This window comes from Mauremys reevesii, linkage group 11 (assembly GCF_016161935.1).
Source record: "Mauremys reevesii isolate NIE-2019 linkage group 11, ASM1616193v1, whole genome shotgun sequence".
In the NCBI taxonomy this organism is placed as follows: domain Eukaryota; kingdom Metazoa; phylum Chordata; order Testudines; family Geoemydidae; genus Mauremys; species Mauremys reevesii.
In genome coordinates, this window is record NC_052633.1 from 32,746,077 (window position 1) to 32,771,671 (window position 25,595).

The 25,595-nt window shown below is 44.4% G+C and overlaps 1 protein-coding gene across 5 annotated transcripts in view; it reads left to right on the forward strand.

Annotated features, from left to right (window-relative positions):
* The window catches only part of CERKL (ceramide kinase like), a 92,378-nt gene that overhangs the window by 40,867 nt on the left and 25,916 nt on the right, over positions 1–25,595 (forward strand). For 4 of the 5 annotated variants that reach the window (XR_005586150.1, XM_039494434.1, XM_039494432.1 and 1 more), the window contains one exon: positions 14,191–14,322. The exons of the other annotated variant lie outside the window; for it this stretch is intronic. Coding sequence is in view for 3 of the 4 variants with exons in the window: in XM_039494434.1 (XP_039350368.1) it covers positions 14,191–14,322 (132 nt within the window). In the remaining variant the exon portion in view is untranslated. The remainder of the gene's footprint in view (positions 1–14,190; positions 14,323–25,595) is intronic. 5 annotated transcript variants of the gene reach the window in all.

Sequence of the window (25,595 nt, forward strand, 5' to 3'; positions counted from 1 at the left end):
TCCATGAACTTATCTAGTTCTTTTTTTGAGCTTTGTTATAGTCTTGGCCTTCACAACATCCACTGGCAAGAAGTTCCACAGGTTGTCTGTGTGTTGTGTGAAAACATACTTCCTTTTGTTTGTTTTAAATCTGCTGCCTATTAATTTCATTTGCTGACCCCTAGTTCTTGTGTTATGAGGAGTAAATAACACTTCCTTATTTACTTTCTCCACACCAGTCATGATTTTATAGACCTCTATCATATCCCCCCTTAGTCATCTCTTTTCCAAGCTGAAAAGTCCCAATCTTATTAATCTCTCCTCATATGGCAGCTGTTCCATACCCCTAATAATTTTTGTTCCCCTTTTCTGAACCGTTTCCAATTCCAATATATCTTTTTTGAGATGGGGTGACCACATCTGCATGCAGTATTCAAGATGGGGGTGTATCATGGAATTATATAGAGGCAATATGATAGTTTCTGTCTTATTATCTATCCCTTTCTTAACGATTCCCAACATTGTGCTAGCTTTTTTGACGGCTGCTGCACATTGAATGGATGTTTTCAGAGAACTATCCACAGTGACTCCAAGATCTTTCTTGAGTGGTAACAGCTAATTTAGACCCCATCATTTTATGTGTATAGTTGGGATTATGTAAGTAAGTGTATGATCTGCTCCTCCTTCAAAAGCAGATCTTGGGGGTTGGGGGGCCATTATCAGAGAACCCTCTGTACACAGGACTCTGAGCACACTTAGTGCCCTGTCAAGTTCTCAGTCACTGAAAGCCTCAGGGGATGCAGTACATGCATTGGTGTCTGCAGTGCAGAGAGCTTCACATTCTACTTTTGTGGGTATTGACAAGAAAAGTAGGAATACTAGGTTTCCTTCTAACAAGTCCCAGCTACTGTCTGAGAAGAATGTTCTGGAGACCTCAGGTCCCAGTGGGAGTTTTATGCAGGGTCCGAGTGGCACTGGTACTAGGAGGACTTCTAAAGCATCCTCTAAGAGCCATACTGCTATCAAGCGGCACTTTGTACCAAAGACCTTTTCAACGTTGAGTAGCCATAGTAGAAGTACTACATCAAAGAGCTCTGTGCCATTGGACCTTTCTGTATCCCTGCTACCAATACCGTCATCCCGTACCTCTACATGGTTACAGCCAGAATCTGACCCTAGACATGCTCATACCAAGTGTTTGGCATCCATAGCACAAAACACAATCAAAACAAGTATCTCTCTTAGTACTGAAGCTGGCCTCCACAAGATCTCATTTAACTCCTGTATACAACCAGTATTGCAGGAGTTTAGATACTTAAAGGACTTCCTTATGTTGAATGATCCAGAATCCCCATTATTTACTGCTACTGGACAGCTGTCCACATCAAGATCTTCTGGGTCACTGACTCCTCATTTTCATTGAAATCTCCTTATTCATTGATTTCAACCACCGAGGTTGAACAGTTATCACCTCCTATGGATTGTGTTGACAATAACTCTTTTGGTATGCAGATTTTGGTACAGTGTTCTCCTTTTTATTCTGCAAGTCACAATACTCTTACCCATTCTAATAGAATTGAAGACAGAAGAACTTGACCTCCATCTACCTTGGTTGATGTAAGTCTAAGTAAGTGAGCTTCTTAGCTCCTGGGTATAGAGAACACAACAGCTGACAACCTCAGCAGACACTTCTCCCAGAGCTGAAAATGGGAGTTGGATTCACTACTCCTCAACAGCATATTTCTAAATGGATGGTTTCTGGATGTGGGCTTTTTTGCCCCTGCAGTCAACACATAGTGCAAGAAATTTTGCTCAAAAGGGGGACTCAATCCTAAATCACTAGGAAATGTCTTGCCCATTTCATGGACAAGGGCCTTCTTTATTCTTATCCACCACCACACTCTCAACAAGATCAAGCAGGCCAAAGACAGGGTCCTTTTGATTGTACCAAGATGGCTGACACACGTTTGATTTGGTATCCTTATCTCATTTGACTTGCTTCTCACCCACCGCTGTGACTTCCAATCAGTTGCTTTCTTTTATTTCAGATTGCTGGTCAAATACTTCACCCCAATCTGGAAGTTCTGCAGCTCCAGGACATGGTTCCTTGATCGTTTTCAGGGGTAGAGACTTCCTGTTCAACAGAAGTGCAAAAGGAGTTGTAAAACAGCTGAAAGGAGTCCATACAATATACTTACCTTCAGAAATGGAGGAGGCATCATCTTTGGTGTACCCATTGATAAGTTTATAGAACCATAGAATATCAGGGTTGGAACGGACCTCAGGAGATCATCTAGTACAACCCCCTGCTCAAAGCAGGACCAATCCTCAACTAAATCATCCCAGCCAGGGCTTTGTCAACCCTGACCTTAAAAACCTATAAGAAAGGAGATTGCACCACCTCCCTAGGTAACCCATTCCAGTGCTTCACCACCCTCCTAGTGAAAGTTCTTCTTCGAGTGATTGCTCATATCCATTCCAGTTAGGTGTGTGCGCGCCGCGTGCACTTTCGTCAGAAGACTTTTACCCTAGCAACCCCAGTGGGTCGGCTGAGCGCCCCCTGGAGTGGTGCCATAACGGCACCGCATATATACCTCAGCCGACCCACCCGACCCTCAGTTCCTTCTTACCGCCCGTGTCGGTCGTTGGAACAGCAGAGTGCAGCTTGTCTGACCTCCGCTTCCCTAGCTTCCTCATAGTTTTCTCTGTAAAAAAATTGTACATAGTTCTTAGCTTAGCTTAGGTTTTCTTATTTTTGATAGTTTAAAATCAGTTTAGTGTAGATATTTAGCAGGTTTGGGGGTTAGCCCCACCCGCATCCGGGACCGGAGCGTATGCCCGGCTCCCCGGGTTTCAAGCCGTGCTCGGCCTGCCGCAGGCCTATGCCCACAGGAGATCCTCATAGCTCCTGTTTAAAGTGCTTAGGAGAGTCGCACTTATCTACTAAGTGCCCAATTTGCAAGGCCTTTAAGCCTCGCACTAAGAGGGAGAGAGACATTAGGCTGAAACAGCTCCTAATGGAGGCAGCCTTAACCCCTCCGGCCGCGGCACCGCCCGCTGCCCCGAAGGGCTCTCGCAGCACCGCCATGGCGCCGGGCCACTCTGCGGTGCCACCGAAACCGTCATCGGCACCGAAACCAGCCCAAAGATGCTCTCTCTCGCCGAGGGCAAAGAAAGGAAAGGCCGCTGCCTCCACGGCACCGCCGGCTCCGAAGCCACAGAGTGCGCCCTGTCCGGACCGCCCGGCACCAAAACCTGCCGCGGCACTGGTTCCTCTGCCGCAGACGCTTCTGCCAGCACCGGCGACTCCGGCCCCTGAGAGGCCGTCGAGCCCGGCACCTGTAGCCTCCCCGGCTCCGGCCTCGGTTGAGATGCCACTGCCATCGACTCCTGAGACCTTCGAGGCGGCACAGGACCTCGTTGTGCTGACAGAACCGGTTGTGTCACCGCCCCCGGCGCTGCCGGTGCGGGCGCCCCGCTCCATGGGCAAGCCGTCAATGTTTAGGCCACCTGCTGGCACCGACTCTGGCCAGCACCGAACCCGTTCCCATTCTCGGCGCCGATCCCGATCTGGCCGGCGATCGCACTGCCGCTCGCAGTCCCGGCACCGCTCAACCACGCGGCACCGGTCGGACTCGCGGCACCGGTCGTTCTCTCGATCTCCGACCCGTCACTCCCGGCACCGATCCAGTTCTCGGTACCGCTATGGCCGCCGCTACTTGTGGAGTCGCTCCCGGCACCGATCGTGGAGATCCCGCTCGACCTCCCGGCACCGCACTGGTCGCAGGTCCCATTCTCGCTCCTGCTCTCGGTACCGAGATGCCTCCCAGCACCGTTCACCACAAAGGCGGGAAATGAGATCTGTAGGCACTTCGGTGGAAGGCTTATCTGCTCCTCCTTGGCCCTCTCGGCACGCTTCGGCCTCCTCACACGCCGACAGCTACTATGTCGATGACCACGACTATCAGGTCCCTTCGGGAGTTTTCCGGCAATCCCATCCTGCGGACCAGGACCCAAATCAGTGGGGTTATTGGACTCCTTGGCCCTACCACCAAAGCCAAGGCCCTCCTGTGCCTCCTATGCGCGCTGTATCGCATGAGCCACGCGTCCCAGAGGCTACCGTAAGCCGCCCCCCAGGTGCCATCCGGTGCAGACGAAGGGGCTCAGCCTGCCCAGGAACCTCTGGGACAGGAACCTTTACAGGGGCCGGATGCTAACCAAGACGCCATTCTTCCTCCTCCTCTCCCCCAGATGAGGCGGTGGCAGGCTCGTCATCCGCGGGTCCCCCGCCAAATGACTTAAGGGCGCACCAAGAGCTCCTTCGCAGGGTGGCACTGCGAATGGATCTCCAGGCTGAGGAGGTATCGGAAGTCAGTGACCCAATAGGGAACATTTTGTCCGCGGACGCTCCAACCCGCATAGCTCTTCCCTTCATAAGGACTATCCAGGCGAACGCTGATACCTTGTGGCAGACTCCGTCGTCTATTGCGCCCACAGCCCGAGGGGTGGAACGCAGATACATGGTCCCTTCCAGGGGATACGAACATTTGTATGTGCACCCTGCCCCCTCGTCCTTAGTAGTGCAGTCGGTCAACGACAAAGAGTGCAACGGCCAGCAGGGCCCGGCTCCTAAGTCAAAGGAGGCCAAGCGCATGGACTTGCTTGGTCGCAAGGTCTACTCTGCCGGTGCCCTACAGATCCGTGTGGCTAACCAGCAGGCCTTGCTCAGCCGCTACAGCCATGACACTTGGGCTGAGGTAGAAAAATATAAAGAGCTCCTGCCTCAGGATTCCCGACAGGAGTTTGTGGCCTTTGTAGAAGAAGGCAAAAAGGTAGCACGCACCTCCTTACAGGCCTCCTTAGACGCGGCTGACTCGGTGGCACGTACTGTAGCCTCGGGCGTTACCATGCGCCGGATCTCTTGGCTCCAGAGTTTGACACTTCCCCCTGAGGTTCAATATACCATTCAGGACCTTCCTTTTGATTCGAAGGAGCTCTTTTCAGAAAAGACGGACTCCAAGCTTCAAAATCTAAAGGACAACAGGGTTATCATCCGCACTTTGGGGATGCATACCCCAGCTACCCAGAGGCGTCCGTTACGCCCCCAATTTAACCGCCCTTACTATATGCCTCGCTACAGGCAAGACTCTGGTCGACGGCGGGGTCGTGGCGGCCGTGGGCGACGGCCTGGCAACCAACCGTCCCAAGGGCGAGCCCCCTCTAAACCACCGGGGCCTAAACCGTCTTTTTGAAGATGCGCCCGGGGACGACATACCAGTTCTTCCTCCCAATTCCTCCCTCCTTTTTTCCAACCGCCTTTCCTATTTCCTCCCAGCGTGGGCCCGGCTGACCACCGATGCCTGGGTCCTGCGCACGGTGGAACGTGGTTACCAACTCCAATTCGTTTCACCTCCACCTTCCCACCCTCCTTCCCGGTCCCTCTTCAGGGGACCCCTCTCACGAGCAACTCCTCTTACAGGAGGTGCATCCGCTCCTAGCCATCGGAGCGGTCGAGAGGGTTCTGGACGGGGAACGGGGCAAGGGGTTTTATTCCCGTTATTTTTTGATTCCCAAGTCCAAAGGAGGTCTCCGACCCATTCTCGACTTGCGAGGACTCAACGCATACATGCTGAAATTGAAGTTCCGCATGGTATCCCTCGGGGTCATTATTCCTACTTTGGATTCAGGAGACTGGTATGCCGCCCTCGATATGAAGGACGCTTATTTTCATATCGCCATCTTCCCACCGCACAGACGCTTCCTCCATTTCACAATCGCTCACCTACACTTCCAGTTTGCGGTACTCCCCTTTGGCCTCTCCACGGTCCCAAGGGTGTTCACAAAGTGCATGGCCGTTGTCGCCGCCCACCTCCATCGACGCGCCATCTCCGTTTTTCCCTACCTGGTCGACTGGCTCATCAGGGGGGACTCGCAGGCCACGGTCCAGCAACATGTCACAGAGATCAAGGACTTATTCACGCGCCTAGGCCTACTTCTCAACATAGAGAAGTCCACCTTAGTTCCAACTCAGAGGTTGGATTTTATTGCCGCGACCCTGGACTCCGCTCTGGCCAGAGCATTCCTTCCGCAGGTTCGGTTCCAGGCCCTTACGCAGCTGATCCGCGACCTTCAGGCCTCTCGCATGACCTCGGCCTGTGCTTGCCTCCGCCTCCTCGGTCATATGGCGGCTTGCACACACGTCACCCCATTTGCCAGGCTCCGCCTCCGCCCGCTTCAGCTGTGGCTCCATTCCAGGTACCGCCCACACAGGGACCCCCTGGATACCATACTCACCATCCCAGCGGGTGTCCTTCAATCCCTGGATTGGTGGCTGACCCCGTCCAACGTATGTGCGGGCGTCCCATTCCAGGCTCCTCAACCTTCCCTGTCTCTGACAACGGATGCCTCGTCCCTTGGATGGGGAGCCCATCTCGGCGATCTTCAGACTCAAGGTCTTTGGTCGCTGCAGGAGTTAAACATGCACATCAACGTCAGGGAGCTCCGGGCAGTACGCCTGGCCTGCCAAGCGTTCCAGACTCGCCTCCACGGCCGTTGTGTCTCAGTCTTTACGGACAACACAACGGCCATGTACTATATCAACAAGCAAGGCGGGACCCGCTCATCCCCCCTCTGCGACGAGGCGATGCTACTGTGGGAATTCTGCATAGCCCACTCGATACATCTAGTAGCGTCATTCCTTCCTGGCGTCAAGAACACCATCGCGGATCGCCTGAGCAGGTCCTTTCTCTGCCATGAGTGGTCGCTGAGAGCAGACATCGCTCATTCCATTTTCCGACAGTGGGGATTTCCCCACGTAGACTTGTTTGCGTCCCGATTGAACCGCAAATGCCAGAAGTTTTGCTCCTTTCAAGGTCTGGCACCGGGCTCTCTGTCAGACGCGTTTCACCTTCCATGGACTCGTCACCTGTTCTACGCCTTTCCTCCGTTTCCCCTCATACACAAGGTCCTGCTGAAGATCCGACGGGACAAGGCACGTCTCATCTTAATTGCGCCAGCGTGGCCCAGGCAACACTGGTTCACCACGCTGCTCCGCCTGTCGGTAGCCAGCCCAATTCCTCTGCCGCTTCACCCGGATCTGATAACACAAGATCACGGCACACTCCGTCACCCAGACCTGCCGGCCCTCCACCTCACGGCGTGGCTTCTCAGTGGCTAGACCAGACGGAGTTGCACTGCTCTGCTCCCGTGCAGCACGTTTTATTGAGCAGCAGAAAGCCTTCCACTCAATCTACCTACCTGGCCAAGTGGAAGTGCTTCGCTTGCTGGGCTCAAGCGCGGGACGCTATTCCTTCGGAACTCCCGCTTCCGATGATCCTGGACTATCTCTGGTCGCTAAAACAACAAGGTCTTGCGCTGTCCTCCATCAAAGTGCACTTAGCGGCCATCTCCGCTTTCCACCCCGGTGAAGGGGGATATACGCTGTTCTCTCACCCGCTGACTACTCGCTTCAGAAAGGGCCTTGATCGTCTCTACCCCCAGGTTCGTCATCCGACTCCCACCTGGGACCTCAATCTGGTCCTCAACAGGCTCATGTCTCCACCCTTCGAGCCGCTGGCCACCTGCTCCTTGCTGTACCTCTCATGGAAGACATTTTTTCTCGTGGCTATCACATCCGCCAGACGAGTCTCTGAGCTCAAGGCGCTCATGGTGGACCCGCCATACACCGTTTTCCATAAGGACAAGGTACAGCTACGCCCACATCCGGCGTTTCTCCCGAAGGTAGTGTCCGCCTTTCACATTAACCAGGATATCTTCCTGCCAGTTTTCTTTCCAAAGCCTCACGCATCTCCGAGAGAACAACGACTTCACTCCCTCGATGTTCGCAGGGCGTTGGCTTTCTATGTTGATCGGACAAGACCGTTCCGCAAATCCCCGCAACTGTTTGTGGCAATTGCTGACCGGATGAGAGGCCTTCCTGTCTCATCGCAGCGAATCTCCTCGTGGCTCACAGAGTGCATTCGCACCTGCTATAACTTGGCTAATGTCCCCTTGGGCCATCTCACCGCCCACTCTACCAGGGCCCAGGCGTCCTCCGCTGCCTTTCTGGCGCAAGTACCCATACAAGAGATATGCAGAGCGGCGACCTGGTCATCCGTCCATACTTTTGCCTCACACTACGCCCTGGTCCAACAGTCGAGAGGTGACGCAGCCTTTGGCTCTGCGGTCCTGCATACCGCCACGTCTCACTCCGAACCACCGCCTAGGTAAGGCTTGGGATTCACCTAACTGGAATGGATATGAGCAATCACTTGAAGAAGAAAAAACGGTTACTTACCTTTGTAACTGTTCTTCGAGATGTGTTGCTCATATCCATTCCACACCCACCCTCCTTCCCCACTGTCGGAGTAGCCGGCAAGAAGGAACTGAGGGTCGGGTGGGTCGGCTGAGGTATATATGCGGTGCCGTTATGGCGCCACTCCAGGGGGCGCTCAGCCGACCCACTGGGGTTGCTAGGGTAAAAGTCTTCTGACGAAAGTGCACGCGGCGTGCACACACCTAACTGGAATGGATATGAGCAACACATCTCGAAGAACAACAGTTACAAAGGTAAGTAACCGTTTTTTTCCCCTAATATCCAACCTAAACCTCCTCCACTGCAACTTGAGACCATTACTCCTTGTTCTGTCCTCTGCTACCACTGAGAACAGTCTAGATCCATCCTCTTTGGAACCCCCTTTCAGGTCATATTGCCAAGGATATGTTGCCAAGAAGGCTAACGGCATTTTGGGCTATACAAGTAGGGGCACTGCCAGCAGATCGAGGGATGTGATCATTCCCCTCTATTTGGCATTGGTGAGGCCTCATCTGGAGTACTGTGTCCAGTTTTGGGACCCACACTACAAGAAGGATATGGAAAAATTGGAAAGTCAAGCAGAGGGCAACCAAAATGATTAGGGGGCTGGAGCACATGACTTATGAGGAGAGGCTGAGGGAACTGGGATTGTTTAGTCTGCAGAAGAATGATGGGGGGGATTTGATAGCTGCTTTCAACTACTATGTCAGAGGGCTGTGAGATGTTATGGACATGAACTGTGACCGTATAGATTGTTGTTGCAACCAAAGTCCTATAGTTGCACCAAATGTTGTCCAAAGGAAGTCAAGAAAGGGTGTCTTTAGAATGGTTGTAATTTTCTGGTTATGATTATGCTGTCTGTACGTATTGTTTTTGTATTTGAAGTTATGAATATTGGCTATGGACTTGTATCTCAATGTGTTTGATTCTAAGTAGCTTCAGTGAAGTATTTGGTCAGCTTCTTGAGAAACGACTATTCTCAGTAAGTGCCCAATCAATCTTTGGGAGACGCCAATCCACATCTGAGCTTTCCTGGGAACATTCAAACTAACATGTAAACAATGGCGTCGGCCTGCAAAAAGCTGAATCTTCATGGACATGTCACTTGCGCCGGTGGCTACAAGACTCCATTTTTGTTGCTCTGACTTTGCACAGAAGAACAATGGGGTTTCCGCCCACAAGAGAGAGAATATAAAAGGCCTTGAAAGCCTCTCTATTTTTGTCTCCAGCTGGCTCAAGAGATGCCCTCTCCACCCCAAAGAGATGCCTGAAAGAAATTGGAACAAAGAACAGTAACTACCGGTGTGTGAGTGATTGCTGGACCCAAACTAGGAAGGAGTCCAGTCTGTGAAAGAAGCTTATTGGAACATCACTGAGGGTGATATGTTTATCTGTAATCAGTTTCTTAAATGTATTAGGCTTAGACTTGCGTGTTTTATTTAATTTTGCTTGGTAGCTCACTTTGTTCTGTCTGTTATTACTTGGAACTACTTAAATCCTACCTTATTTACTTAATAAAATCACTTTTTGCTTAGTATCAGAGGGGTAGCCGTGTTTGTCTGGATCTGTAAAAGCAGCAAAGAGTCCTGTGGCACCTTATAGACTAACAGACATATTGGAGCATGCATCCGACAAAGTGGGTATTCACCCACGAAAGCTCATGCTCCAATACTTCTGTTAGTCTATAAGGTGCCACAGGACTCTTTGCTGCTTTTACTTTTTGCTTAATTACTTTGTGGGAGAAAACAGCTGTGTATATCTCTCTATCAGTGTTATAGAGGTTGGACAATTTGAGTTTACCCTGTATAAGCTTTATACAGAATAAAACAGATTATCTTGGGGTTTGGATCCCATTGGGAGCTGGGTGTCTAGGGTGCTAGAGATAGAAGCACTTGCTAACTGAAAACAGCTTAAGTCCGCAGCTTTGGGGTTGTGGGTCAGACCCTAGGTCTGTGTTGCAGCAGATTAGCGTATCTGGCTCAATGAGACAGAGTTCTGAAGTCCCAAGCTGGCAGGGAAAATGTCCTCAGAGGTAGTCTCAGCACATCAGTCCCAAGGGGCTCTCTGTGACCCAACCCATCACAGACTGATGAATCATTTTCCATAGATTAGAGAACCTAGTCCAATATGGGATTTAAACCTTATTTTGTCTTAAAACTCTTTTGAGCCATTAGGTACATGTTTTTTGTTTTGCCTGTCCATGAAAACAGCTGTCTTGGTGGCCATCACTTCTGACTGCAGGGTGAGGGTTTTAATGTCAGATCCTGCCAGTTTTTCAGTGTTCTTCAAGGAAAAGGTTTCATTACAACCACATCCTAAATTTTTACCTAAAGTGTCTTCTGAATTTCACATCAACCAAACCATTCATCTCTCAGTTTTTTTTTTCCTGAAACCACATCAGAGTAGGCAAAAATCTTCCTTATCTTGGATATCAGAAGGGCATTGTCCTTCTATTTGGACAGAACCAAACCATTCAGAAAGCCTCCCAAACTGTGTTGATTTGCAGACAGATCCAAAGGATCCACAATCTCCATCCAGAGACTCTTGAGGTGGATTTTTGGGTGTATTTATCTCATGTTATGAGACTGCCAACATTCAGCCTCCTTCTAGAGTCTGCAGTCTGTGTCTATGTTACTCAAGGATCTTCCTGTGACTGAAATTTGCAGAGCTGCAACTCTGTGCTTTTGGTTCATGCCTCTAGATCAGATGTTGCAGCTGGAAATGCAGTTCTGTGCTCAATACTAGACTCTGCTCCGAAGCACCGTCCTGCCTATGGGAATACTGCTCAGGAATCACCTTAAGTGGAGCCCCCAGAGGGACACTGCTTGAAGAAGTGCTTACTCATCTTGTGCAGTAACTGGAACACTTTTTGAGATGTATATCCCTATTGGTGCTCCATTACCCACCTCCTTTCCCTTTGCTTAGAACAGGGGTAGGCAACCGAAGGCAGCACGCGAGCTGATTTTCAGTGGCACTGCCCGGGTCCTGGCCACTGGTCCGGGGGGCTTTGCATTTTAATTTAATTTTAAATTACGCTTCTTAAACATTTTAAAAACCTTATTTACTTTACATACAATAGTTTAGTTATATATTATACTTATTAGAAAGAGACCTTCTAAAAATGTTAAAATGTATTACTGGCACACAAAACCTTAAATTAGAGTGAATAAATGAAGACTTGGCACACCACTTCTGAAAGGTTGCTGATCCCTGGTTTAGAATTTACTTTGCAGGACTTTTCAGTAGAGAAGGAACTGAGGGCAGTTTGCCTGTGCAGCCCTATATATTCTCATTGCAGGGCATGAGGATGTGTGAGGTGTGTGCGCAGGCTGAATGGGCACTACCAAAAATCTCTGATCAAAGGAACAGAGGTGCATGCACGCTTGGGATGGAGCACCCAGAGGGCGGGAAGGCGGGACAGACACACACCTCCAAGAACTCCAGTTACTGCACAAGGTGAATAACTTTGCTTCTCATGGTGTTTGAATGTTACCAGTAGAAAAGAGTAAAAGGAAGAGCCCTGCAGGCAGCTCATTAATAGCATCATCTACAGGGGCAAATTTCATGTCTCACTTATAGTCTTGATTTGTGCTTTTTGCTGTTTATCATGTTTACTTACAAGGGAAATAGCTCATTTGACTGGGGGGAGGGAGGGAGGTTGGCAATCAGAGTGCCAACCTTTATCTACCTCAGAGAAAGAGGGTCAATGATTTTTACAATGAACCTAGAGATTCACTTCAGCAAGGCCTTGAGGTTGGGAGTTTATTTAAGAAATTATTCAAACTGGAATAGAAATAAACATTTTTCTACTCTGTTACTATGTTGTTGCTATTTCATACATGTCTATGGCTTTATTTGAGAGGTGCATACATAAAATTTTATACCAAATGACTTATAGTAAAGATATTGGTTAATAAATATGCTGTTTAAAACTGAATTAGGATAGCCTACACTACAGTGGCATGGCATTGTCTTGTATTACTAGGGTCTATGTTTAAGAATGAAGTTCTTCAACTACAGAACAATAGATTTTGGGAACATGATGAAGGCAGTACATTTCTAGTTCGAGACCTTTCTGACCAGTGGTTGGGACCAAAAGACACATCCTGGCCTATTCAAGGAAGGAGTAGAAAGACTCTAAAAGTAACTCTGTCCAGACACCTTCTGCTTGAAGGGCTGTCACCATAATGTGAGGAATCTGAAAAACAAGGAAACTAAATGCCAGTAAAAGTACAGATCATCTGGGGTGGCTGAACTCTAATTAGTCTTTAAATTAAAGTATAATTGCTCCGGTATCTGAAACTGATTCTCAAATGTACACATGACCAAAATCTCTAAAACACGTATAACACTCAAGAAGGTTCAGTTCTGTCAAGTATTTTTTTTGCTTCATGTTCCTATTGTGCCTATTCTAGTTGCATATCATCCAGGAGGCCCTCAGTATTTCAAGGGATAATTATCAAAAGTGATTCACTCTGCCAGACTGTTGCAATGATGAATGAAGAGCAGATCAGACCATTTACTGTAAATTTGTACAGTAAACATGCTGAGCCACTGTCATAGTAGTCTCTCTAGTTTTGTAGGGTACTCATTTTGGATTAACTAGTTTTGAAGTTACTGTAGGCTTTTATAGAAAAAGAGATTTGTGATTAACATTTGCTTCCTCCAGCATCAGGTTATTTTGTTTGTTTCCTTAATTTTGGTGCTCATAGCTAATCTTGACAAGATTATATATCAACATTTGAAGAACTGAGCTTGATTTTCTATACTTCCTTTCAGTTATCAGTGAAGATGAATATATACAGTAAATGTTCTTTAATAATTTTAGTCCTTTAATTTACATTCATCAAGACAAATGGGTTAGTAGTGCTAATTTTTATTCCTAGAGTTTTCAAGGTTTTGATACTTGGAAAAGTCTTCAATGCAAAAATTATCTTTTTTCCTTGACATTGAAATAGCTTTATTATTAGCATTTATTGAGTCTCTTAGAGTATGGTATAGGCACGGTTTAAAATTCAAATGTTCAGGTGAATGTTCAGATGTTTTGTGTTATTCCTTTTCAATCTTCGAAGTAAAGCGAGTGAAGAAAGGGCGGGGATCCTAATCAGCAATTGCAAGATGTAGCTGGTTTTAAGGATTGAACTATTGTCCCTTTTAGGGTGAGAAGTAAAATTTTTAGTTATGTCTCTTTCTGGCTTTGGAGATAATTTTTTCACTTAGTACAACTGAGCGTAAGGCACTTTCATATTGAAAGCATTATGCTCAGCAGCTCTGCTAGTATTAATGCTGTTCCCTTGCAACCTTCTTGAACCCTTGTGCAAGCTTACAATTAAATAACAAACTGTACTACATGTTTTCTGAATTTACACTTGAAGGCAGTACGGCACAGAGCACATGTATGTGTAGGTATCTCTATTAGAGAGCATGCATGTACAGATATTAATTTACTTTAGAATTCATTATGAATTTGTTCAAATCATACATTGAAGAGAAGTACCAAAGAAACAGTTACTTTATATAGTAGTCCTCAGTTTTTATAGCTCAAGATCAGACTCACTGTTACTGGCAGTAGGTGATGGTGACTAACTTGTTCCTACTGGTTATTCTTAGCTGTAGACTAATAAGCAGGTCAGAGCTTCAGTGGCCCCAGGATTAAGTGTCAGATTAAGATAATGAGCACACTCATTCAAGAAGACAATAAGGTCCTCTAGGTTTATTATAACTACTATCCTCAAATCAAGTCAAAAACACTTTATTAATAATGTTTAGGTTTTTTTAAATGTAAAGCTTTCCCAGTATTCTCAAGGATGTTTGCTTAAAAAGTTTGATTCACCTGTAAAAATATCCAAATGGTATTTGTCTTGAAACCTTTTGTGCCTTTTTCCCCCTTTTTTTAGGCTTTCCAAATAGGCCAAAGTCCCTAAAAGTATTTGTTAACCCAAACAGTCATAAAAGAGAAGCTACTCATGTTTATTATGAACAAGTTGCACCTCTCTTTAAGCTTGCTGACATCAAAACTGACGTCACAGGTAAGTTGCTTTTTGAACATGATTTAATCCTTTTTTAAAACTGATACGTAAGCAACCAAGACAACCTGAATTTACTGATAATCCTTATTGGCTTTATGTACAAGTAGTGCATTGAGAATTGAATTAAATGCAATATTACCCATTTGGTTTTATTTCATTTCACTGCTTTAGTTTTAGCAATTCCATTATTTATTGATTATATTTTATCTTTTATAGTTTTTCTACTTTAGGAATATTTTACAGTTTGTGTGGGTTTTTTTTACATTGCAGTTTGATTTATTAAAAAAGGAAAGCTTGAATCTCACAAGGGTCTGATGATGTATGTTTTTTATTTGTGGACTCTTGAGTTATTAAACTTCCTATATAATCCTTTCCTTTCACAAAGCTGTTCTTGCTTTAACTCAAATCCTTGCTAGTTGGATCAAACCTGATCAGCTGAACAGATGTAAATTTGCTGGGAATTTACAAAGCTACCATGCCATTGAAGATTTCTGGTGATGATTTAAACTACTACATTAGAGATTGCATGAACCAGGATATTATCTGAAACCACAAAATAATGTAGGAGTTTATGGTCTGGCTTTCCCAAGTTGTGGTAGTGGTGTTTTTTATTCATGGATGTAAAAGCAAAATCCATTCCTCCTTTTGACTGTTTTTATTCCCAGGCCGAAGGTACTACTAACCCCTTTTTGTAGTCAGTGGAGCAAATCCAGCTCCCTTCTCTGTAGCCCTCACACGTGTGGGAGGTTAGGGGAGAAAGATCTCACATAGCATGGAACACTGTTAATGTATGAGTCACCTCTGCAATAAAGTACAAGGGGTGGGAGGAATGCTGCTCTGTGGATCTTTCCATTCTTCCTCCCCTATAAGGGATTTTAAGTACATTGAAGTAAAATAGCTTCTGCTGAGTGTCCCAGCAAGCACTTTGTTAGGTGGGGAAGTCCCCTGAATTTTTCTCCAGTCCCTAGCCTGGTTGAACAGGCTGCACCCTGCGGTCTTGATCTTAGCTAAAGTCTTGATTACTTTTCCAGCACAACTTCAATTTCTATACCGTAGTAAATTTTTCCAAAATTTTCAAGCGTACACTAATGCTACAAAAGCCGCATTATTACATTTCCATATTCCTGCCAGTCCTGGCCCATGGATAGACACTCACTGACGAGCAGGTTGTATTTGCTTAAAGGCCAAAAAGTTTGTTTTTTTATTTTTACTTTTCAAATGTTTCCTCATATTTTTGAGGTAAATTTAGGTCATTTTTGGTGTTGTGCAAGATGATGCACATAACGTCTAAACAAATAAAAAGATTTTATGACTTTTTTTCTTTTGCCCTGCATTATATCCCACATCAGATAGGCATGAAAAGTGCCTTTTCTAACTTGAAGAAAATTACTTCATTCAGGAATCAGTGTTCTTTGGATGAAGTCAAGGAAAGAACTACTTATAGTTTCAGCCATTAGTTCCAAGAGGCCACAGGGGAGATAAAGCCATAGTCTGGCAAGATATTGCCATTTGATCTGACTGTATCCGAGTGGGGTAAGCATCTCCAAATCCTAGGAGTTGTCAGAATTATAGGGTTTCTTGGATGCAGTCAGATCACTTGTCTGCACCAGGGTGCTTGCTGGACTTGTCTAGTCAAATTGCCTGACCCAGCAGTCTCCAGAGACTTCATAGAAGCCCTGTTGGATGATGTGAAACAGTCATCTGTGCAGAGCCTCAATTGTTTCTCCCAGGGGACTTGTCAGACTAGTTCCTTCAAGTATTTTCTATGGAATTATCTTCCCCTCAGCAGAGTGTGGGTGAGTGTGTTGGCGCTATTAGGAATCTAGGGTCTGGCTCAAGCTCTTTTTCTCAAAGGATCCAGGATGTATACAGTTGCTGCTGGATCCAAATTTAGTGTGGTGGACTTCTTAGCTCTGATAAGCTGATTTCATTCCATACTGCTGCAGTTCCACATACAGAGGACTCTGATTAATAATATAGGAAAATTATTTGGTGCTTCAGGTGTCTCCTTGTACAGATACATAATATATTTTTGTGTAAGTATTGTAGATTATGAGGCCCTATGATCCTCTGCCTTCTGCATCGGTGGTCTCTTAGTAAAAGGGTAGTGAAAAGAGGCATAGGTGTCCTCCACCCGGGAAGTCTCCTCCAAAGAAGATGAAGGATTCTGTAGTGATTCTTTAGCCTCCTCCACCTGAGTCCTCTGGATAGGAGGTACTACCTGATCTAGAATCAGATGCGCACTCAGGAAGAGGATAAACCAGTCATAGCAACCCCTTTGCTTCATCCCTTGCTGTAGTTGTCTTAAAGCTTCCTCTTCTTTTCGAGCTGACACAAAGACATCCAGGACAGAGTGTATGGAATAGCTTGTAGCTTTACCCAGTTAGATGAATGAATTATCTGATGTCTTGGAGCTACAAGAGAAAGTAGCACTCCAAATCAATGAAGGTTTGCTGGAACCAGTTAAATTAATTTGTAACCACCCTGTATTGGATCTAGGAAGTCTGACTCTTTATACTTAGTCTCTAAAAAAGGACTTGAATTTTTTTTCAGTACATGAGTACTTCAAAATCCATCTACAAATACGTTTTCTATAAAGTAGAGAGGAACTAAGAATTGTTAGTGAGAGAAATATTTATTATTTGTATAGCACCCAAGGTTCCAATCAGTATCTCAGCCCCATTGTAGAGGTTCTGTGCACTTATTAAAAAGATGGTCTTCTTCCCAAGAGTTCACAATCTAGGTTACACCCTTGATCTATGGAATGTAAGGCTTGAGAGAATTGCACCTGCTTCCTAATTGCCAATTATTGCTCAATAAGTTTACTTTTTGACTATGCACTTGACTTCTGTAGCATGGCTGTGTGGAGACAATACATTTGGGGAGTTTTACCATTGACTTCATTGAGATCAGGATTTCACCTTTGGAGAATGAGTTTTTTTCCTTTTTCTACTGTCTGTCACATATGTCTCGAGGGCTAGGGAAAACATAGCTTTCTCACTTGTCTCTTTTCCTACTTTTCCATATGAAAAGGTTGTCATACCTGTCCTTTTCAGACATCCTTTGACTATGTCTAACTTCTGCCCTGAGACACTTGCTAGGGATGCTGTGATAAAGTTTCTAGACACAATTAATGACTGCTTCTTGTAGTAGCTAGTCCTGGAATTCTAGATTTAGTCCTAAGTGGAGCACAGGATCTGGTCCAAGAGGTGGATATAGATGAACCACTTGGTAATAGCAACCATAATATAATTAAATTTAACATCTTTGTGGGGCGGGGGTGGGGGAAATACCAAAGAAGCCCACCAAAGTAGCATTTAACTTCAGAAAGGGGAACTACAGAAAAATGAGGAAGCTAGTTAAATAGAAATTAAAAGGAACAGTCACAAAGGTGAAATGCCTGCAAGCTGCATGGAAACCACAACAGAGGCTCATATTAAATGTTTAGCCCAAATTTGAAAAATAGCCCAAAATTTAAAAAAATAAAAGGATCAAAGAATGCCACTGTGGTTAAAGAACAGCGTAAAAAGGTGGTTAGAGGCAAAAAGGCATCCTTTAAAAATTTGAAGTCAGATCCTACTAAGGAAGATAAAAAGTAGCATAGACTCTGGCAAGTCAAGTGTAGAAGTATAATTAGGCAGGCCAAAAAAAAAATCAAAAACTAACTGCAATTTTTTTTTAAAGTACATCAGAAGCAGGAAGCCTGCCAAACTATCAGTGAGGCCACTGGACAATTGAGTTGCTAAAGGAGCACTGAGGGAAGACAAAGCCATTGCAAAGGAGCTAGATGAATTCTTTGCATCATTCTTCACTGCAGAGGATGTGAGGGAGATTCTCACAACTGAACCATTCTTTTTAGGTGACAAATCTGAGAAACTGTCCCAGATGGAGGTGATAATAAAGGAAATAAGGAAATTTTGGAACAAATTGGAAAAATAAACAGTAATAAGTCACCAGGACCAGATGGTATTCATCTAAAAGCTCCGAAGGAGCTCAAATATGAAATTGCAGGACTATTAACTGTAGTTTGTAACGCATCATTTAAATCCGCTTCTGTAGAAGATGACTGGATGCCAATTTTTAAAAGAGGCTCCAGAGGTGATCCTGGCAATTACAAGCTGGTAAGCCTAACTTCAGAGGAACTACAACAGCAGACAAGTGAGGAAACAGTAGACAAGTTCCTGTTATTCCCCCAAAGTAGTTGTCAGTCATGTTTCCTCTTCCTTTCCTCCTCAGATGTCTTCTAAGATATTGCCATTAAGATCCCAATATGTGTGGTGTTGAAGGTCCGGGCATGAAAGAACAAATTTAATCCTATTGTAAATTTGCTTTCTGTGAGTGGGTTGATTCAGCACGAATACCATTGTAAAGGGATTTGGTTCCTGAAAGGAAAAGATATGTTTTATTCTTCCATAGTAGGGAGATACAAAAACTTAACTGGATTTATTTCATTTCAGAAGGAATCATATGGGGAATGTAGAGAAGTTATTGCTACAGGGAGTAAAAATCCATCAATCTGATTGGCCATTTTTTCTGCCTATTTGTTCTAGAAGGGCGAGAGAGAAACCCAGAATCTGTGTTGCCAGTCAGAAGAGAGCAAATTTACAGGCAGATGGGATTAAAATTTTTCATACTCCAAACAATTTTACATTTTCAGATATTAATTATTTTTAATATGTCACTATTAATATGTTTCATACCTTATGCACATGTAAAAGGACAGGGGTTACTTCACCAAAGAGCTTACAATTTAAGGGCCCAAACCTGCTCCTAGTAAAGTAAATGAAAACATGATCACTTCCCAGACTACAAAATACAGACAGATGGCCTTATCAGGCAGTGGTTACTCATGTGAGGAGTCCCATGATTTCACTGAGATTGCACGTGTAAGAATGCTAGGAGCAGGCCCAAAAGTTAGGCAAAAGAATATAATAGAACAATGATGTGGTTGGGTTTGTGTGTGATGTTAGTGCCAATATTTGTGTTTGTTTTAAAAATAATTTTATTTGTAATGTAAGTTCAACTAAAGAAAAAGGAGGTGAGGCATGGAACACACATAGATGAGTAGAAACTAATTTTCTTGTATACTGGTAATTAATCAGTTAACAATAGCCTTTTGACTTTTCTTAGTCTCCGTTTTTAAGGAAAAATATCTAGCTTTATACAAGTTCTAGTTATCATTTAAACATTTGTATAATCTGTAACAGATACACTGAAATAACAAGGTATGACAATAATGAAGAGTCATTATGAATATTTGTAATCATTTAATGTGCACAGGTCAGACTAACCATCTTTCATCTAGCTGGTTTCTGCCTCAGTTGCTTTTTTAAAAAAATGCAAATAAACAGAGGGTATGTTTTTTAACTTTTTAAAAGGGTAATATTATCATTAGTCTATTAACACTGTTTGTGCAATAGCTACAAAGTTTTTTCTATAAACCAAATAACCTGCCAATAGCAAAGTTCTATACAAAAGCTTTTGTAGATATGTTAGTTAATAGGAAATGAAACTAAGCACCATTGTAATGACATTAACCACCTATTTCTCTTACTAACAAAAGAATAGTTTTAAATTATTCCTGATTTTTTTTATTATTTAAAAACCTGTCTGAACTAACTAAAAACATTATTCTGAAGGCAGTTCTACTTTGGCAATATCCAGGGTACTGCAAGGTTTATTAGCTGCCTAACACTCCACCTACAGGTAAACTGGGAAAATTACATGACAGTTCTATAAATGTTAGTATAGAACAGGGGTCAGCAACCTTTCAGAAGTGGTGTGCCGAGTCTTCATTTATTCACTTTAATTTAAGGTTTCACGTGCTAGTAATACATTTTAATGTTTTTTAGAAGGTCTCTCTCTATATAAGTCTATATATTATATAACTAAACTATTGTTGTATTGTAAAATAAACAAGGTTTTCAAAATGCTTAAGAAGCTTAATTTAAAATTAAATTAAAAAGTTGATCTTACGCCGCCGGCCCCCTCAGCCTGCTGCTGGTCTGGGGTTCTGTTCACCTAGGCCAGCAGCGGGCTGAGCGTAGCCTGTGGTCGGGATCCCGGCTGGCAAGGGTCCGGCAGCCAGAACCCCAGACCAACTGCGGGCTGTGCAGGGCCGGTGGCCAGAACCCCAGACCAGCAGTGGGCTGAGCAGCTCAGCCCGCTGCCACTCGGGTTCCATCCGTCGGCTCCTGCCAGCTGGGTTCCCAGATGCCAGACCCGCTCAGCCTGCTGCCGATCTGGGGTCCCAGCCCTGCCCACATACAGTGGGTACCTACCTTCTCCCTGGTTCTGGGCCATTCTCTTCCTCTCTCTGCACTGAGCTGAGGGTGGGAGTGCACTGAGCACAGGGCTGGGGGTGAAGGGTCTGGCCAGGAGCTAGAATGAGGGAGGGGGCTCAGGGTTGGGGCAGGAGGTTTGGGTGTGGAGTGCTTACCTGGGCAGCTCCCATTTGGTGCAAGGTGTGCAGGTGGGAATGTGGGGGGCAGGTGTAGGAGCTCCCCATTTGGTGCTCAAGGTGGGGGTAGGGATGTGGGGGTGCATGGGGTGTGGGGGCTAGGTATGTGGGGGGTGCAAGAGACAGGGCAGCGGGCTGGAGGCATGTGAGGGGGGTGCAGGTGTCAGGGGTCAGGGCATGGGTTGTGGGGGGTGAAGGAGTCAAGCAGAGAGCTGGGTGTGTGTGAAGGGAGTAAAAGGCTCCGGGAAGGGACCTGGGGTGTGTGTGGGGTGCAGGGCTGAGGGCACAGGCCTGGGGTGTGTGCAGGGCTGCAGGGCTCAGGGCAGAGGGCTGGGTGTATGTGAGGGCGGGGTCAGGGCAGAGGGCGCAGGGGCCTGGGGGGGGGGGCGGTGCAGGGCGGCATGACAGAGGGCTGTGTGTGTGTGGGTGGGGGTCAGGGCAGAGGGCTGGGGGTGTGGGCTGGGGCTGTGGGGTGCTCACGGCAGGGGGCTGGAGGGGATATGCCCCTATTCCTTCCCCCCCTTCCCTGCTGCCCTGTCCCCGCTTCTTCTCTGCCTCTGCTGGGAGCAGTGAGCATGCTGACTCCAGTCCTCCCCGAGCCCCTCCCCAATCCCCTCCCTCGCAAGGGCGATCAGCTGATCGCCGGCAGGGAGGGAGGGAGGGATGGAGAGGAGGAGGAGGGGTAGGAACCCAGCACGCTGCGGGAAGAGGCAAGGGAGCTGGCAGGACCAAGCTTCTGCTCCTTACCCCTGCGGGAGGGGGCGGAGGTTGGAGAAGAGCGGGCCGGGCCGGGCAGGATTTTTAATGGCACACTGCTGCCTGCTGGGACTCCGGCTGTCTTTTGGCATGCGTGCCATTGGTTGCCGACCCCTGGTATAGAAATACACATTTATTTGTACATTTAGAACAGTTTTAATTGGGAATGAATAAAAGTTTTGGTAGTGTACACTTGTATTCTTTTTAGAAGTTTACGTACCTCACTAATAGCAATGTTAATGTCCTTTCAAATAATGGCTTTGGATTTTGTTGGGCGGTAAGGTTATGTGCCATAGTTCACATATATACTGTAATATTAGGTACTTAGGAAAAACCTTGTTTTCTGAAATCTTCAAAGAATCTTCTGTGCTAAGGATTCAGTCTGCATTCATTATAAATTAACAGCTACATACATTCATCTTTAAAACTTAAAACACATTGTTCAAAAGTGTCATACAGTGAACGTGAACCTCTGAAGTGACATAAGAATGTGGCTAGTTAGTACAGTAAAAATCACAATATTTTTATGTATATTTTGTTTTCTCTCCCACCCCCAAACAATAAAAAATATTTTAATAATCTTTTCAGAATGGTTGTAGAGAGTTCTTTTATATAGAACAGAATACAGGAAAGTAGCTGGCATTACCTATGCCTGTAGATATTCAAATTTTTTGCTGGTGGAAAATAATACAAAACATTCCTCAGAAATTTGGATATTTTATGCTTTGCTATTTATGATACTAATATTAAATTAGTGTTTTTTCTTCCATATATTTTGAAGCACACAAGAGATTACCTTTTAATTCTAATTTCTGTAGTAATATATTTTATATAGTAATACTATATTTTATATAAAAAAAGGAGTATTTTAGGAATCTCACAAATTTATTGTAGCATGAGAGTGAGCTAAAGCTCACTTCTTGGATGCTACTATATCACACACATGCTTGAGAATGTGATATAGGTAAATGAGTAAATTGCAATGTAACATGTACCACTGCTCGTTATCTTACTCTTTTCTTTATCCACCTTTTCTGGGAAAGGTTAGTATTATAGTGTAAAATCATTTAAAACTGATACATTGTTATAACTTTTAGCTGCAAAGCAAACTGTAAAATAACACGTTGGTAGGGCTTGAATAAAATTACACAGTAGAAACCTACGTAGTGAGAGTCTAGAGCCAGCGCTGGGCATAAGCAGACTAAGCAATTGCATAAGACCCCAAGCAGCTCTAGCCCCTTTTAGTTGCCATGCCAAGTATGTGTTTGGGAATATTCCTACTTAGGGCCCCCAGTGGGCTAGCTGAGAGTCAATATAGCTGAAAACTTGCACTTTTATTGATCTCTGTATGTAAATAAAGTTTGTCTGTGTGACTTTAGCTTTTTCTCCAAGTAGCTTTAGCACCAGTTAATCTGTTGCTCTACATTAGCAGTTGTAATCCTATTGGGCTTAGTCTGTGGCTACTCTGAAACCTATATTTTATATAGTAATGTATTTTTAGGAATCTCACTGTGTGTGTATGAGAGAGAGATACTCAACCTCTTTGCTACTATATCACACACATGCTTGAGAATGTGATATAGGTAAATGAGTAAATTGCAATGTAACATGTACCACTGCTCGTTATCTTACTCTTTTCTTTATCCACCTTTTCTGGGAAAGGTTAGTATTATAGTGTAAAATCATTTAAAACTGATACATTGTTATAACTTTTAGCTGCAAAGCAAACTGTAAAATAACACGTTGGTAGGGCTTGTATAAAATTACACAGTAAGAAACCTACGTAGTGAGAGTCAGAGCCAGCGCTAGGCATAAGCAGACTAAGCAATTGCATAAGACCCCAAGCAGCTCTAGCCCCTTTTAGTTGCCATGCCAAGTATGTGTTTGGGGGGGGGGAATATTCCTACTTAGGGCCCCCAGTGGGCTAGCTGAGAGTCCAATATAGCTGAAAACTTGCACTTTTTATTGATTGTAAAGTAAATAAAGTTTGTCAGAGGACTTTAGCTTTTTTCTCCAAGTATTAGCACCAGTTAATCTGTTGCTCTACATTAGCAGTTGTAATCCTATTGGGCTTAGTCTGTGGCTAAGGAACCAGTATTTATACATGTCATGCTGAACTGTCCCACATATTGAAAGGCCAAAACGATTTGCTCACTGTCTTTTTGTCTTTATCTTCATTGTAGGGATTATTCTTGAACCCTGTGGGCTACCTGAGATATGGGGCTCTGGTAGCTATGAATATGTGGCTTTAAAATAAGAGCTGAATGTTGGGGAGCCGTCAGGCACCAAATCCTGATCCAGTGATTAGTTTGCTCAGATGCACTCTTAGTAAGGTTCACTGAAGAAGTGGTCATGTGATAGTGCTCTAATGAATTCAGAGGCATGAGTAGTTTCTTTATGAACAGTGTTTCACAGCTTTTGGTTCTTGATAGTGATTAGGTATTCTTTTCTAGGTACACTGCCTCTTTAAATCTTAAACCACTTCCATAAGGTCAAAAAAGTCAGATGAAACATTTTTGCCTTGGAATTTGCTGGTTTGTCAAAATCTAAATGTTTCATGAACTGCTCCTGACCTGGAGCTCCATTCCCTTTTGCAAAGAATTTTGGAATTTTTGACTTTCATTCTGAAATGGAGCAAACTTTCTCTGCCCAGCTCTAGTTTGCATGTGTAGTCTTTAGACAAGCTTCTCTGTGCCGGCCTTGGACCTTATTCTTTCGTTACACCTCCTGTTTAGAGTTGGATCCATTAGGAAAGCACTTCTGTGCCTTGTCCTTGGATTTCTACTGGAAACACCAGATACCTGATCCCTTTCCCGGAAGAGCTCAAAATAGGTGCCACCTGCCTCTGCTGTTTTGCTTTGATTAAGCTTTTAGGTATCTTGGAAACTCTCCTCCTAATGCATCATTGCGAGAATTGCAACCAGCAGAGTTTGCATATTGTTCCCTGATTTGAACCCGAGAGGGGAAAAGAGAACTATGCTCTCAAAAGAGTATGTTAGTTCTGAAATTCACTTCCCTCACTGGCTCAACAATAAACAAAATTTCTCATTCTTCAGAGTGTGCTTCATGGTCTTTTTGTTCATCCATATGTTTGACTGAAAGAGGTGGCTTGAATGTATTGAGTTGTGTGCGCTGTGTGTGTTTTGTATAAGCTCTTTGTGAGTTGATTTCATTGTAAATGGATGTACATTACACTAAGAGGCCTCTGAATACATTTTAACAAATCAAAAGAAAAAGAAATAAAAACAATCTAATTTAGCATAGCAAGCATACCATTTTTATTTTTTCCAGTACTGTCATAATAAGTTGTCTAAAAGTTGCCATGTTCATTTAAAAAGTGTAGCCCCATTTTTAATCATATGGTTACAGGGGATGATTTTTTTATCACAGTGAAATAGTAATGATATAATGTTTGAGTCTTTTTTACATCTTCACATCAAAAGCAATGTATTTGCCAACTGTGTTATGTTAGTTGCTTTTATTTTTCATGTACTATAGCTGTTGTTGAGGGGATTTAAATTCCCACCTGAAAGAACAAAGAAGCTGAATGCACCAGTGCCTTAATATTAAGCTTTTTTTCCTAGCAATACTTCTTTATGAAGCTAATATTGTAAAAAATGCTAGAAAACTGTTTGTGGTCATGCAACAATATATGCTTCAGCAGCAAAATTGTAATTCACTAACTTTGATTTCAAGATAGCATACTGATTAAAATTCTCCCTTGGTATGCTAACCTAGTTTATAGTTACAGGAACTTATTACTGTGGAAATTCATTAGCAATGCTGAATGATAGTTCTCTGCTGATGTTCATTCTGTTATTGTAACTAATATGAAAAATGTATTGTAATATGTAATTAATGACTGCAAATTACATCGCTTTCTATATCTATTTCAAATTAAATAAATATTGAAGAGTATAAATATTCAGTATACTTATTAGTTCAAAGCTTTCCATTCATGTCAGCAGCATCTGAGTGGTCAATAGAAATATTACAATATAATGTTGGGGTAGATAATACTGGACGATATGGAATCATTATTTTAGACACCAAAACT